At 38.9% G+C, this 16,617-nt stretch overlaps 1 protein-coding gene across 1 annotated transcript in view; it reads left to right on the forward strand.

The window, feature by feature from the left end:
* FREM2 (FRAS1 related extracellular matrix protein 2) overlaps positions 1–9,077 on the forward strand; it is a 190,645-nt gene extending 181,568 nt beyond the window's left edge. The window contains exons 23-26 of the mRNA XM_026863362.1: positions 1,039–1,165; positions 2,380–2,567; positions 3,483–3,629; positions 5,105–9,077. Coding sequence (XP_026719163.1) covers positions 1,039–1,165; positions 2,380–2,567; positions 3,483–3,629; positions 5,105–5,617 — 975 coding nt within the window. The 3' untranslated portion in view covers positions 5,618–9,077. The remainder of the gene's footprint in view (positions 1–1,038; positions 1,166–2,379; positions 2,568–3,482; positions 3,630–5,104) is intronic.
* Positions 9,078–16,617: the final 7,540 nt, after the last annotated feature.

Here is a 16,617-nt window from a genome sequence, read left to right on the forward strand (position 1 = left end):
ATCCTGATGCTTTGATAGTTTTAGGACTCTACTGTGAAAAAAGGTTTTGAAGAAGAATAAATGTGTCAGCTGTATAACTTCCAGCAGTAGTTTCCATTGATACTGTTATATCTGTTTCAATCAGTCCCTTGTCCATGAGCCAGCAAGAATGTTTTCTTTCTGTTTTCCTTCCTTCCTTTACACACACATATACATAAATACGCATATATATGATAGCGGTTTTTTATTTGTTTAGTGGCCTCTTGTTCTTTTTTCTTTTTCTTTTTTTAATGTGTGTATCTTCCACATTGTTTCCTCAGGTATGCTGCATCTTTTTAAACTTTGGGGTGTCCCCAATTCTTCTGTTCAATATTTTATTTCCCTTTTGTTATGCCATGTCCCTGTATAGTTTGCATTCAAACTTGTTAAAAGGCTCAGTGAGAACCTGCTGCTGATAGTATTGGTTTATTTCATTCTTGTAATCAAGAAAAAACCCTAGATAACTATGTCAAATATAAAAAGATAAATATTAGCATAAAAAGATGTTCAAATGGTTATATGCATTTTCACATGTGTGATCTGATACCCTGCAGCATATCAGAAGAACTGATACTTGCAAATAAATCCTCAGCAATGTGTGCTTTCAAGTAATTGGCAGAAGATCAGAACCAGAGGTGGGACTTGGGTGTAAGAATGAAAATGGGATAGAGAAAACAGGCTGTGATGAATCAGAGAGAGACAAGTTATTGCGGAAAATATTTTCCTCATGTTACCCCCACACATAAGTTGCCCTGGGCACCTTCTTGGCTGGGATTTGGAAGTATGTGGTGGGAAAAAACTAACCTAGTATCCTATCAAATATCACAGATGCCGATAAGGTTGTATGCATGTAAAATATATAGCAATATATGTCTAGTACAAAGAAGTCTTTTGGGTTAAACTGTATTATTGCATGTAGATGTGTGGAACTAATAAATAATGTACAGTGGGAGAAGATCACACTATGTTTTAAGTTGTTAAAGGATACTTGTTGAAGAGCCTTATGTTGTTGTGTTTTAGGTCAGTGACCCAGTGGCTGCTGAGTTCAGCTTGAATACCCAGATGTTCCTCCTCTCCAAAAAGACACTGTGGCTATCTGATGGCTCAATGGGCTTTGGTCAAGAAAGTGATGTTGCTTTCTCAGAAGGTACATTTGTGCACAAATCATGCACATTTAATAAGTGTTCTACACTATCATGATCCTGTTTCAGTCAAAACAAGATAGGAGTAAGGGGTTGGGTTTGCTGCTTGTGTTCTTTTGCATTTGCCTTTGCTACCTGGCAGCATCAGACCTGTTGGCCAATCTGCCCTGAAACTTATTTCTGAGGGTTACAGTTCTGGTGCCATTTCTCATAAGCTGAGCACTTTATAAACATTGACTGATATTAAGAATATTCCTAGTTGATAAGGGAATATTACACAGTCTTTTTGTTGTGGGTGAGTGTACCAGATCTGGCCACTACAGTGCTGTGCTTTGCATCTGTGGCTAAAACAGTGTTGATAACATGCCAATGTTTTGGCTGCTGTGCTTGCACAGCATCAAGACTTTCTCCCTTCCCCCTGTCCTCCACGGAGTAGGCTGGGGTTGAGATGATTGATTCAATTGAAACATCTGTCGATTGACCTAAGCTCCACATTGTTGTAAAAGCAACGCAATATTTCCCCTTTCCTTCCCCAGATTCTCAACCTTCCTAACAACTTTCTATTGTATATATATGACCACTGCACACAGTATGCTTTTCTTGCCTGTGTAGCAATGGCCCAGGTTATTTGTACAGGCCTGGCAAGCATGTTTTATCTTAAACATTATCAGAGAGCTGAAACACAATCACATGCTAGGGAGCCAAGTCTCAGAAAATGTCTCAGTGACTTTTCATAATATTAATTTCACTTGTACAGTATGCCAGTCTCACCAAGTATAAGTAAACTTATGCAGCATGAACAGGATTCTACTGACATATAAAAGAGCACATCTTCAACAAAGTGCATTGTCAGGAGTTCAAAACCTAACACACTATTCTGGTGCAGAGGAATATATAATATTTCTTTAAGTCACTTTTTTAATGGAGAGTCCCAGTATAGCCCAGAATTAAAGCAGTCCCTGAACTGGTTCAGGTTATAGCAACAGTAAATGGCCTCCTACTGCTATTATGTGGCCCAGAGTGCATGGAAGAGTGTGCATGGCCTTTGACAATGGCCATGCACAGCCTTTCCCTACAGAGGAAGCTGGGTAGCAAGGTGTCTTTGGATATAGTTACATTACACTTCACTAAGCTTCTTGACTAGGCTTATTAACTTAGCCTCAACACTGTGCTCAATGTTCCAGTGTAATAGAATGTGAACTGTCTGCACTGTTTACAGGTGATACCATATATGGTCGGGTGATGGTGGATCCAGTGCAGAATTTGGGTGATTCCTTCTACTGTAGCATCGAGAAAGTTTTCCTGTGCACAGGAGCTGATGGATATGTACCCAAATATAATCCATCCAACACTGAATATGGGTGCCTTGCTGATTCTTCATCCCTTCTGTACAGGTTTAAGATTGTGGTAAGTATTCTAATTCTGGGAGGATGCACATACATATTTTTAATTCTTTTTCTAACTTCTTTTTTATTCAAAGCCAACTGTTCTTTAAAATGTTCTCAATGGCACCAAATTTTTGACTCGAGCTGCAGACTAGCATGAACCGATGAAGTCAGTATCTTACCTTTCTCCCTCCCGGTTCCATTCTTAATCTTTCTGGGGACACGCATCATTTACAGTTTGACCTAAGTTACAATCCCAAGATAGGCTTTTTCTCTGCATTGTCTATAACCACTGACCATAGAGGGAGTCTTAGGAGACATGCAAGGTAAGGACTGGAGTTTGTTGCATCTTTAGCTGTCCAAAATGTATTGTATAATGTAAAGTTAGTCATCCAGGTTGCCTCTGTAGTCAATAGGGAAAAAGAGATACCTCTAAAGCTTAGAATATCTGAGATCATTTCCCTTCTGAAAATAAGTATTGAGTAAACCCAGATGACTACAGACCTGATGCCCAACTTTTAAAGAGTTAACTTTAAGTAAGATGATTATCTAATTATCTAAACTAATGTAGCTGAATGCCTGTTAATAGAAATGAAAGGTTGCTTCTTTAAACTAGGAAATAAACTTCTTACTTTTATTTCAGACCACATTTTTGTATCCTTTTTTATTTTAGAAATGTAGCTATGGTTGTTGTCTATTGTTTCCTCCTTGTGTTTCAACAAAAATGTCTTCAGGCAAGAGATTAAATAGGAGTTAGTACAAGTCAGATGTGACCACAACTGCTTCTCATGTCTTTTGTCTTGCTATTACACTGAATTGCATAAAATAACATGTATAAATTACACAATTTATACATTGCATATAAATATTAGAACTGTTTTTCCTAGGAAAAAAGAATCCTTGTTTTACAAACTTTTTTCCCTCCATGATTATGTAGGACAAAGCTCAGCCAGAGACGCAAGCCACAAGCTTTGGAAATGTGCTTTTTAATGCAAAACTTGCAATAGATGATCCTGAAGCAATTCCGTTAGTTAAACAACCAGGCTCTGATGGATTTAAAGTAGACTCAACTCCTCTATTTCAGGTATGATTTCTGTAGCTTATTAGCAAGAGTACTGAACCAAGAAAGAAATACTTGCACAAGAAATGTTGTTAACAGTAAGTCATATTGAAGCCAATAGAAAGATTTATTCTGACTCCAGTGACAGTCAAACAGGACTATAAATGCTTAAAAATTTGTAGATATAAAACTTGGAGTGCTTATTAAAAGATTTCTGTGGGGATACTATGCTTTTCTTTTGCTTAATTCCACAGTCTATCCAGAAATTATACAAATTATCTTAAGCATTTCTTCTAAGAACTTGCTAAGTTTGTTGTTACACAGCATTGTTTTATTGCTTCCCATCTCACTTGTCAAAGACAAAAAATAAAAGAATTGTAAGCATTTATAGTGAACTTCATCAAGATCTAGTTGATACTCTGCATTTTCTGTGCAATTCTTTCCTTGCAAACTTGCACATTGTGAAACATCTAAGCACTGGAAAGAGTAGAAATTGACAACTAAAGGGTGCACCTGTTTCTTAATTAAATATAATCCCTCAACTGTGTGTGTTCATCCCTTTGATCTATATAACCTAGCCAGGAGTTGTCTCTCCATTATTTGTCTCTTTAGTATTTGCAAAACTATGTGCAATACTCAAGTGTACAAATTAGTATAAAAAACATTGAGGAGAGTTTAATCCTATGCCTGAGCACTTAGTATAAAAGGTCACACTGTAACCAATGGAATATTTAACAGAACAGCTTACTTACCAGTATAAAAAGGGTTTCATAATCTGCTCCCCATGAAAATGAAAACTCATTTTTTATATGAAGAATCCATTTCCAATAATTATAATTATGTATGCAGAAAATGTAAGACAAATTCAAGGAAGATAGCATCATCTCATGCAGACTGCAGGGAATCACTCAATCACAGAATGGTTGAGTTTGTCCGGGACCCCTGGAGATTGTCTACTGCAACCCACTGCTCAAAGCAGGGTCACTTGGAGCAGGTTGCCCAGGGCCATGTCCAGTTGGATTTTGAATATCTCCAAGGATAGAGACTCTGCAGCCTCCCTGTTCCAATGTTCAACCATCCTCACAGTAAAAAATTGTTTTCTTATGTTAGGATGGAAATAAAGCCTCAGCCAGGGCCTAGTCAGCTGGCAGGTTGGGCCTAAAGGTCCTCTTCTGTGGTCTATCTACAGCTGAGGTTCTTTGTATGACCATTGTTACTAACAGTACAAAAAAAAAAGTGCCAAGGTTAATGCTTCTTCATCAACCTCATAACCATAGAGTCTGGCCATGGAGAGGAATGGAGACCACCCCACCTTAAAACTTTGGTAGAAAAGGTGGTTCCTCTGGTGCACCTTGGCACATAGTGGGGGGTTATCTGTGTGCGATTTGAAAGTACTTGTCCAGGCAATCAATTCAGAATAATGATTGATTTCTTCTGTGTATAGTGCTGTCCCAATTGTGTAGGTCTGTGATGAAATACAAAGAATTGTGTCTTTCTAGGTGTCTTTGGGTAGGGAGTGGTACGTCCATACAATCTACACTGTACGTTCAAAAGAGAATGCTAACCGCGGAATCGGCAAAAGAAGCGTGGAGCACCAGTACCACTCGGTCTTTAGTGGTGGGACCCCAGGAGCATTGACACAGAGACGTCACAAGAGGGGAGCTGAGCAGGACACAGAACTTGCAAAAGACATTGGAGTAGAAAACAACCGAGGAACAAACATACAGCACATAGCGCTAGATCGCACCAGCAAGAAACAGGTTCTTCAAAGGGAGATTGCAGTCAGTGGCGTTCTCCCCAGGGAACTGAATAACCAAAGTGCAGGGGTCAGCTTAGTCACAATCATTGGTGGAGCTGCTGCCATTTTACTTGCCATCTGTTTAATTGCAGTCATCGTTTTGCTTCTAAAATGGAAACAAAATTCTGAGAAGAAGGAAGCCACAAAGGAGTCGGGCAGCAATGAACCAATGATGCTACCATATAATTACACCAGCGACAGCTCAGAGGTTTGATTCCAAGACCACAGGATTCAAGCCCGAGTCTCCAGATTGCCTCAAAAGAAAACTTGAACTGCACTTTTTTAGCAGCAGATCATGGTGACTCATGAGGAATAAAGAGTTCACATGCTTCTAGGTGTACTTGAAATTTTTTATTCTGAACTCTTGCTCCCATTATCAACAATAGAAGAATCCATACCAAATCTTCCACTTTGCACAAAAGGTAAACCTGCTGTCCCTATATCATGCACTAATCTTAAGCAGAAATTCAAGGAACTGCATTGTAAGGGAGACATTTTTGTTTTGGTTTTGTATTTTCTGACATTTCAATAAAGTAGAAGAAACTATCCAGAGGTGCTATATATCCTTTCTGCAATAAGAGAGGAAATCTTTTTCTTCAGAAACACAGAATACTTGAGAGGAGGAATCCTTACACTCTTTGGTTAAATTTTGTACTGTTTCTCACAAAGAACTCAGTATCTACAATTAGTCTGAAGGATGATGAAGTGCCTTAGGCATGAATCCTCCCTCCTATAAGCTTTTAACTTCACTTAAGCTATACCAGTGATATATATATATATATATAATTTTTATTTTTTTTTTACTTACATGTAACTGAACTTTTCCAAAAACCAGCTAGATTAGACAGCACAACATTGAGGACAGTTGCATGTCACAGAATACAATACATACTCTATTCTGCAAATTCCTATTCAGCTATTTAATCTTAGATTATTTTTTTTCTTATTTATGTTTATAAAATGCCAAAGAATGCAACAAATCCAGAAAGAATTTTGTTTTTCACAGAGACTGGATGCTTATGTCCTCTTTAGTTTATAATGGATCATGGAAGTGTTGTAAGGTAAATTATATTTGTTAGTGCATATCCACTGCTGGGAAATACAAGCGTTAGTATTTCAGTACCTAGAGAAGATTATAGAGTTAAATTCAAAATGCAGAGGACAAGGTTCTGCCTGAACTGAGCCTAGGAATCATGATACTGAATCCAGCATGTGATTGTCAGTTGCCTTATTAAATGGCAACAAAGTGAAGTAGAAATTAACATTTGATTGAATCAAGTAATATTTATTACTGTATAATCACAACACATCTTGACAAACATGCTGGGTCATTGTTGGCATTTTTTAACAAGTGACTACTTTTGCAAGAGTAATTCTAATTTTCTCTCAGCATTCTTGATTTGGGTAACACAACAGCATGATGTTCCACAGAAGTTTGGATCAGCAGTATCCTATGTCAGTTCTTACCCAGACAGGACCTGCTCTGTCCCAAAGATATCCTGCCAAATGCTTGGCTATGAAATCTATGTAACCTTCAGGACAGATTGTCCCCTTTGTCACACCAGCTTTATACACAAGAAAGTCCTTTCAAGTCAGTGGAGTTAAACTATATAACGTATATAAAATCCGAATCAGGACACTGAGATTGTTGCCTTGAAATATCTGTTCCCTTCCACCATCTAGTGGTGGTGGGTGTGGGCAGCCCCCAAACTATCTTCCGTTGCAATACACTTGGTATTTTGTATTCTGGGAACCATGCTGCAGAGATCTGTGTTAGCTGAGCAAAATCCAACTTGAAAGCAGCCTGTCTGCAAGCACACAATGCTGCCTCTGAACTAAAAAATACATGTACAAGTCTTCCTGGCCTGGCTTTGGTGCTCTGTCACACAGATAGACCTGACCTTAGTAATTCTGCACAACTGTCCTCTGAGCCATAAAGACTCAGAAACATTGAGGTCTACTCGCCTAGGAATGTCTGTTATGATTCATGTCACAGTGTGAATATGCCCACAGAGGGACTCATGTTGATATCTCTTGCTTTAGATTTATATTGTTATGGCTTCACTCATTTAATACGGTTTCATCAGTTTTTCACCGAATGAATCAGATTGGAATCTGTCCTACCTTTTCGAGGTTTTCTGAAGACTGTGATTCAGACTGCTTAATTGAAGGATGTTTGCAGCAACCTAACACTCAAACTCCATTACTAAAATCATGCAGTCATCTTTTATTTTAATTAATTTGAGTTCTAGCCTGAAACAGTTATCCACATGACATGCCCAGTGCATTAGACCTTTTCCCTAGTCACCTGACATTAATTTACTCTTTTAACGAAGTTCCTGGTTTTGTGATTCATGTATTGTGTGTGCAAGATTGAGCAAAGACTTAACCCACAGATACTTTTATATTTAGTTTAAGTTTAGTTTAAGTTCGCAACGAAACTGCAAATATAACCTGAGATGAAATTTTCCTTTGTGCCTATATATGAAATCACTATGATAATGAGAAATGCAGAACTTGTCTCCTCTAGAACCTTCATGTTTGGATAATAGCAGTCAATGATTCTACAGTGAAATGGGACACATGTAAATAATAGAACATTTTAATATTTATAAAATGCCTGGTTTGTATAAGCAGAGAAGACCTTTTTTAAAAAATATCTATAAAATACAGAAATAAGGTGTTTATCAGTAGAGCTATTTTTCTGCTTTTGAATTTTAACAGACTGAAATATCATTGAAGTTGCTTGCAGGCAAAATCTTTTTTTTAATTATTATTTCTTTTTGTAAAATCACATCAAAAAACATGTGTTCTACAACCAAAATATTTAACCCCATAAAAAAATTTATCACTGCTTTGAGTAGCATCTTATTACAACTTTGTAAAATGTTGAGGTTGATGGGGATTATCAAACTAATGTTTTTCTAACAATATATAAAATAATAGTGCAAACTCGTGATAACGAAGAGAAACACAAAGCAAACACTGAAAAGCTGGACAAGCATGAGTGACATTCATGAGTCAGATATCAAAGTCCTCTGCATGGGAAGAAAATCCCAATGTTTTCAGTAAGGCCTGCTGGATTTGTCCCATTCTTAAGAAACTGGATTTCTTACAATTCAGTGAACTATAAATCCATCTGTAACAGCATGCCTTTTTTATTATGGCTTCAAGGTTTTAGATTTCAGCAACATGTTTTGGAGGCTTATTAACATTTTCCCTTCTACTTAACAAGTGGCCTTGTTTCTACTAACCTGAATAAGTGCCTCGTTCCCAGTTATGTGCACAAATATATTAATATTTATGTATCCATGCAATAAACTGAGTATATTTTATATATATATTTAATCTATTTCCAGATTATGTATTCAATCCTCTTTTCCCTGGAGATGCTTATTCTGCTAGCAGTAATACCATTTGTTAAACCATTTATACAATAATTACTGTGTTTAAATTTGTTATCAATCTCTCAAAAATCTTTCCATGCATATTTATTTGGAACAATTTTTTGCTTATGTCTATGACTGTGATATTTGGCATTTGTATCAGGAGAAAAATAAAACTACTTCTGTTTTGGTTACTGATCTAAAATTTGTGTATGAATATCACACTCTGGAGAGAGCTCAGAGTCTTAAGAAAAAATAATTTGTCACATCCATGGAAGAACATAAACTTACTACTATGTTTGCAGTAAATCTCACTGCTTTGTGCCTGAACTGATTGTTTCCTGCTCGTGAAATGTTCAGCACAGGGGTTGGTTTTTGATCATTGCTGTTGCACTCATGGTTCAAATAGGGATTTTTCTTTCAGTTCCAGCACATGAGACATCTCCAGATATCTTCAAGATCTTTGTAGGCTGGATTGCCACATTACTGTGTGCTGGCAGGGTTTATTGTACTAGACTCATCAACAAGTGAAGGTGAGTCTGCAGGAAGCAGTTCTCTTGATCCTGCAGTGCTGATGTCTCAGTTGTTTCTCGTGCCAGCTCATTAGATTTTTTTTCCCAGTGGCAAACGAATCAGGTTAGAAATACATGAGATGTAGATGCAGTGAAAGTGTTTTTTATATATATGTATCTATATGCACACACTATGATCAAGAAAGAAAAAGCAACTCTGAACCTTTCCCCTCTGGCTCCACCCTTTGTAAAGTGGCCAGCACTGGCTTCTGACTTCTGTGTGAACTTAAGCAAGCACCCACCTGCTTCACTGTTAGAAAGGCTATACTTGGTGGCTAGTTACACGAGTGACACAGTATATTTACCAACTGCTGTAAGGAAGGATAAACTAGCAGGCAGTTATTCCTGCTTTGCTATGGCTGTTCCCTTCCACTACCTCAACGTTCTCATGTGAATTATACTCCTAGCAGTTACTTAGACTGAGCCGAGCCATCTGGTGTCATATCTGTGTGAGCTCTGCCTTGTGATTTGTGCCAGGACAACTCAGATAGGAAATGATTCTGCCCTGCTTCAGTATAAATAGCTGTATACAATCTGGTCACAGGACTATAGCACTATCAATAAATCAAAGGACATTTACTTCCCTCTCTGAGATCATCCACAGTGATCAAGTCATGTCCATGTTTGTTTTGGCACTTAGTGGTATTCTGATACTACTGAGGTGTCTGAGCATGTTCTAACAGGTCCGAGGATGACTTTCTCTCCACAGCCCAAGCATAGTTACATTTCAGCATTTATAGGAGTCAGGTTTTATTAACGCATCCTCACTGGCTTTTGAAATAATTACTCAGCTCCTACCTCAAAAGAAATCAGCTCCTACCACTGAATACTTTAGCTTTGAAAGCTGTTCAGTAAATTACTCTCAAGTAATTGACTCTGAGTTTTGGTTTTCTTATTCTCTCAAGAAATAATCCATTCAGAATTCACTTAGCACTATTTTTGTTTTTATTACTTAACCATTGACGTCCAGTAAAAATGAAGGGGATTTCAAGAAGATTCTTAAATTATGCATCTTGTTTCATTTCATGGCCAATGTTCAAGCATGCGCTGGATTCCTGCTATCTCCTGTTACCTGCGTTTTCATGACACAAGTTTTTCCTGAGTGTAAGTAAAGTGCTCCAGTTAAACTAGTGCAACTGGAAAATCAGGTGTTACATTTGTCACCTCTAGCATCTTTTTGAACAGTTTTTGTAGCAAATGCTCTAAGTCAGTTACCATGGAAGACAAAAAGAGGCATTCTGAGTATGTGCATGATGTACCCACCTCTTCAATAATACGATAATTTCTGCTTTTCTCCCTCTTGCATTCACCTCCAAAAAAGCATATAACAGAACTGAGACATCAAATGACAAAAAGAATAATAAAAGGTAAGGAATGTCTTCCAAAGAGGGAGAGATAAAGTAGATAATACTCTCTTCCAGTCTTCAGCCTTAGAAAGTAATATCCAATGGAGAGTATTATAGATGTGCATTCAATCCTGAATGTTACAGAAACAGTGAGTAAGGAACAATGTTTCACTGTTTCTTGTAATATTTTAGAGATTCCACCCAACAAAATTTGCTGCCTAGAAGGATGAAACAAAGTAGGCAATATGTAATCATCAGACCTAAAATTAAAATTCCAAGACCCATTACTAAATGTGTATGACAAAATAAAAAAGAAGTCAAATTCATGGAGGAAAAGTCCATTATAATCAGCTATTTGTTTCAAGAGGTAGTGCAGAAAGCCTGGACTAGAAAAAGCTGACAGGATTCAGGAGAAGGATCAAGCTGTTCATCTTCTCTTTCCTTTCTCTTCTCTACAACTGCACTACCAGGCACCCAACCCAGAAAAGCCACTCTCATGCCCTAGCAGTTGTACAAAGAGCTGCCGATCCCAGGAATAAAATTGATAAGTGAAAAAAACATAATGTGGTTTGTTGCTTTTTTTTTTTTTTCTTGGGGTAAGACGGAATGAAAATTTCCATTTGTCACACCCTAGGTCTCTAATTAGTTGGCTTATGTGCTCCTCACATCTGCCTAGACCTCCTGCTGAGGACTGCTTGAAATGGTAGCATGGGTCCATAACCTTTTCCTGGCACATACCCTGTGAAGGCATATGGTCTGGCCAGAATGAGGTAAAGCATCTGGAGAGAGGAAAGTCCAGGCAGAGGTAAAAGATACTGTTGATTATTTTATTTACCTTATAAATGTGCTCCATTTATTCTCTACTGTTTTTAACTAAAGGTTAAAAGACTATTTCTTGGGCTATCAAATGTCTCTTTCTAAAATGTCTATTTTTCTTCTTATGTTTCTAATGGCACCAAAATGATCCTGGCAAGAAAGAAACATAAATAACAAATTCTTTTAAAGTAGTGGCTCATGAGGATGTGGTTGGGCTTCTCTTCCATTTCTTTGCAAGAGACCTGGATTTCAATACAGCAAGCTACACTGTGTCCCACAGGGACTGGTGCCCCGTATTGTCTGTGAAACAGAGGCTGGAGCATATTCTGGCTAATTGTTCAGAACAACAAAAGCCTCTGTCTTTGGGGACAAAATGATGTGGATATGTCAGGAGGTTGGCTTCATAGCGTCCTCCTATGCCCACATCTCATAGCAGAGTCACACAACAGTGCTACAGACCACCTCATCAATGGTGTGCCTTACACAGGCACAGGATTCCTGGTCTCCCATTGTCAGGATCTTGCAATCCTCTCTCCAAGTAGGAGAAAGCAAAAGATTTGTATCCACCCTTAAAAGGCTTCAGCTGGAGAAAAAATTGTAATGGCTTTATGAGCATCAGCAGCTGTCCCTGAATCACCCATAGAACAACTTTCATGGACTCAGGACAGCAGAGGTGCCACATCATGCCCTCAATGTCCCATGCAACCCTAAAGCACCAGAGTGTACAGTACAGCACAGGCACTCTCAGGGTTCCTCTGCACACCAGGAGGCTTCTTCCATCTCAGGTTGTATTGTCAACCACTAACTTGTCATGCTGCACAGGCAATGTGCTCATTTTATGTCACGTCTTCCAAGACTTCAGAGGCAAAACTCTCAGCAGAGCACGTTCGCTTCATCTAAACTCCACTCAGATTCTAACTTAGGTGAACTTCAGTACAAGGTCCAAAAAAATCCCATTTATGGACTGTATCATGATGGACACAGACACCTAAATGCTGCTGAACAGAAGTGCAACAGAGGAGTGCAATTCTCACTGCTGATTAAGGGTCTACATGCAGGGTTCGGTTATGGGAAAATCTTGATTCACTGACAGTGATTCTCAACCCATCAGGCTGTGCACTGAGATCTAACCTGCCAGCAGCAAGTACCCAGAGTGGTGCGTGCCTGAAATTATTTCATTGCTAACTTAAATGTTTTTAACCAGACTGGCATCACAAAAAAGCTAAGTTTCAGAGGCAGAACCTTCTTGTTGCTTTTATGGAGCCAGGCTAAATGGGAGCAATTCAGTAACTGCTTTCTCTTGCTTACAGTTTTTTTCTGAGCTAGTTGTATAGTTAGACATCTTGTCCAAGAAATTCAGATTCTGTTATCATGCATTAGCCTGAAGAGGTCTGTGTGCACACCTGCAACTGTTGTTGCACTCATTTATTACTATTTCCTCAGCTGTGGTGATTTTCCTACCCTGCAACACTGCGCTCAGAACAGGACCAACAATAACAGCTTCTGTCTCAGCTCTTTTAGCTTGGTGCACTCTAGTCTGAATTTTCCTTTCCTATTTTCCTATTTCCTATTTCTCAAAATCAAGGTACCACGGATATTATTTTTCCCCCAGAAAATTTCAGTTTCCTCAGGAAATGCGCATTAGACATCTGTAACATCATTATGAATGGTAAGCATGATGCCAACAATTTAAAAAAATTCTTGCAGTATTTATGCATTGCCTGTAGTTCCCACCTGGAACTGTCAGCTGTGCTAGTATGTGTTACTCCAGCCTCCTCATGAAGTGGCTGAGAAGTTTTATCCTCCAACAAAATGATTGGTTTCAAGGCATGGCTGCAACAAGTGCACATGTGTTCACACAAACACACAGAAATAATATATTTTTATTATTGTATAAATTTTATATAGATTTTATTATGTGATATATATTTTAAATTTTACATATAGTTATATATAATATGTGCAAATTATATAGTATGTAATAGATATTGATATATGTAAACAATGCGTATTTTATGTATGTGTATATATTTTTGTATTATATAATACTTTATATATAATTCTTCAGAGGAGATCACAAGGATGAAGTATTGCAAGCTGGGAAGCAGAATTCAAGATGTATTTGCCTGGAAGGAATCACAGCAGCCAGACCCACATCCAAAACCTGAGAACGCACCTCCCAGTGCCTGGCATCAGGAAGACTGATCTGATATGCACTCTGCTGGTGTCCAGAATAAACAAACTGGTGACTTCAGCAGTCACAGCTCCTGGAACCAGCAGCTGCAATCTCTACGTCCAGCCTGAACTTTTCAGTCCTGGTCTGATGCTGGATGCCAGGGAGCAGCACAACCATTCCTACAAAATACCTTGTGTTTGGAGAGTAGCAAGTAAATGCATTGAGAAAAAGAGAAGTTAAATGACAGAAGTTCTCCAAACATCCATGTTTCAGTGCCTTTTCTATTTATTTTATGCCAAGATGCAGGAGCAAGATTTCTCCCTCCTGAGTGGCCTATTCCTGGGGGCTAGAAAACGATAGCCATGGCAGCAGCTTCTCCTTGCGCCCTTCTCCTGGGCTGCTGGCCTCTCGGTTCCCCTTCTGTGACTGCTGTGAGCTGGTTTCAGTCACTCATTAGCAGAGTGGCCTGGAAATGCCCCCAGACAGGGAGAAGGCTACAGTCTCAGTCAGCGAGCATGTGCCTCCAAGGACCAGTGACAGGGGATGCTGCCAGCATCTGGGCCACGTGGTCCACAGGCGTTTCAAGAGAGTCTTTTTCATTTGGTGAAGGTATGGAGTTAAAAGCTAATCAGCTGCCCAGAGAATGAGGGAATTTGGCCGCTAAACAAAGAAGAGCCGTCTGCTGTTGGACGCAGTCCAAGATTTCTCAAAGGGGCCACAAAGGTGCTGCTTTATTCCCACATCAATGCCCGTGGACATGGGCCCTGATTCCTCGGTGGCTCCTGGCACCCCCAGCCGGGGCGGGAGAGGTCACTTTGTTCCAGCTCTGACCAGCCCTTGCCATCCCTCTGGAGCACTCAAACCCAACTTTCAGTCTGCTTCTCATTAAAAAAGCTGTGGGAATTAGCTGTAGAATAATGTGAAAAAGAGAGCTCAAGACGCGAGGAGCATCCTACCTGGTGAGTCACCAACAATGGCTGCAGATGGGTCTTTTTCATGCCACTGCCACACAGTGTGAGGTGAACCTGTTGCTTAAAATAGATTGTGGGGTTGGGAAGAGAGATAAATCTGTGCTTTAAAGAAAAATAGGCAGGACAAGCAGGTACCTGCAGATTAAAAGGCTGTTTGTGCTAGCAGTTTCATAAAGACAGATTGTATATTCAGAAAGATCTTAATTTAATGACTTCAGAACAAACAGTTCTGTCATCTTCTCGAATTTATTTCTTCTGGGTTTTTGCTTCATATTTTTCTGGCAACTGTAAATTCATTCTGCTTCTTGCCTGGTACTATCTCCCATGTACCTTCACTTTAAAGGGAAACTGTCAGGGCCATGTTTATCTTCCTGATTATAGATCTTGATAAACTGGTCACACTGTCTGAATTTTATCATTAGGAAAAAAACTCAACACCATTGAAATGAAACAGAAAAATATACACACCTGCATTTTACAATTTTTACAATTTTCATATGATGTTAACGTCCTGAAAATAAAATGCATCACAACTGACCAGGTGTTTTTCAGCCCTTATGGCATCAGTGAATTACATTGTAAAAATGGGGAAAACAAATAGCCTTCATTGTTAATATAATCATTAACACCAAATTGGCTTTGGTCTGGATTTAGCTGACATCTTCTTCCTTCCATATCCTTTTACTATATTACCTTCTTGGTTTTCTTTTACGGCAACTCCTTCCTGCATTTCCTTTACTGTACCTTTTTTTGCTGCATGAAAATGTTGAAAACATGCCACCTTCTGTTCTTTTTAGCTATTGCACAGTCCCAAGAAAAATAACCTCTGGAAACCTCCATAAAATGACTGCACATCTGCACAAATCCATGCAGGTACATGCATGTAAACCTACATATGCACACATCTCTTAAATCTCTCTGAACTATCAAAATGTCTATATTCACAGGCTTTTCTTTAGTTACACTATTTGCACTCCAGCTGTTAAAATAATTATGCTTACTAAAGCATTTCCAAGGAAAACAGAAATTAGGGCAATTCTGACCACTGCTGCTGGAAAGTAAAGGGAGATGAGGAAGGTGATACTTCATCCAGTCTCTTTAACGACTGCACTGGACGAAGATCTGTATCTGTTTTTTTTCCTTCTTATCCCCAGCTCCTTCACCTCCACATGTACACACCCACACGTATACACTTCCCTTCAGAACTGCTCTGGGAAAATCTCGCTTTTCTCCTTTCACAGATGAAGGGGTGCTGAAGATCTTCTGCCAGAGCACCCTGGGCATCCCCACTTGCCCATTGCCACAGAACGCAGTGGGATGGGGAGTTCGAAACACAGCTCCAGCCCCGAAGTTTTGCTTTTGTGTTTCCTGACTTTTAACCTGAGATTTTTTTTATTGCTAATGATTCATTTTTAAAAAAAAAAAAAACAAACACAAAACAAAACCCACAAGAGGCATTTCTTACACCATTACCCCTCCACAAGTTAATCCCAGTAACTTTATCTTCTGTTAACCCAAATGAAACACAACATTATGGGTATGAGTAGACTCCTCTGTATCGATTTTCCTACCCATATATTTCCTTTATTGCCATTTAAGGAGTCTCCATAACTACAGATAAGCTTGGACTTTGTCAAGGCCCGGCTGTCTCTCCAAACTCCAAGATATAAGAAATGCTTTATTTTCTCTTCTCTAATCACCAAAGAGTAGTGTGTTTTAACTTCTTTTCACAGAGACTTTGAAGTGGAAGACTATGTAGGCAGGAGATAATTCTGTGTTAGGTGACAGAAGTGAAGAGTAGCACCCATGAGTGAGGGTAGGGGAATGTACATAGCCACAGAAATGGTGTCTGTAGGTTGCCTTTGTAGGCAGATAGGGAGGTGGTCAGGGTACATCTCTCAGGGCCACAGAAAAAAGAAAAAAAAAAAAAAAAAAAAAAAAAAAAAA

Source organism: Athene cunicularia (genome assembly GCF_003259725.1).
Source record: "Athene cunicularia isolate RWA chromosome 1 unlocalized genomic scaffold, athCun1 chr1_part1, whole genome shotgun sequence".
Lineage (NCBI taxonomy): Eukaryota > Metazoa > Chordata > Aves > Strigiformes > Strigidae > Athene > Athene cunicularia.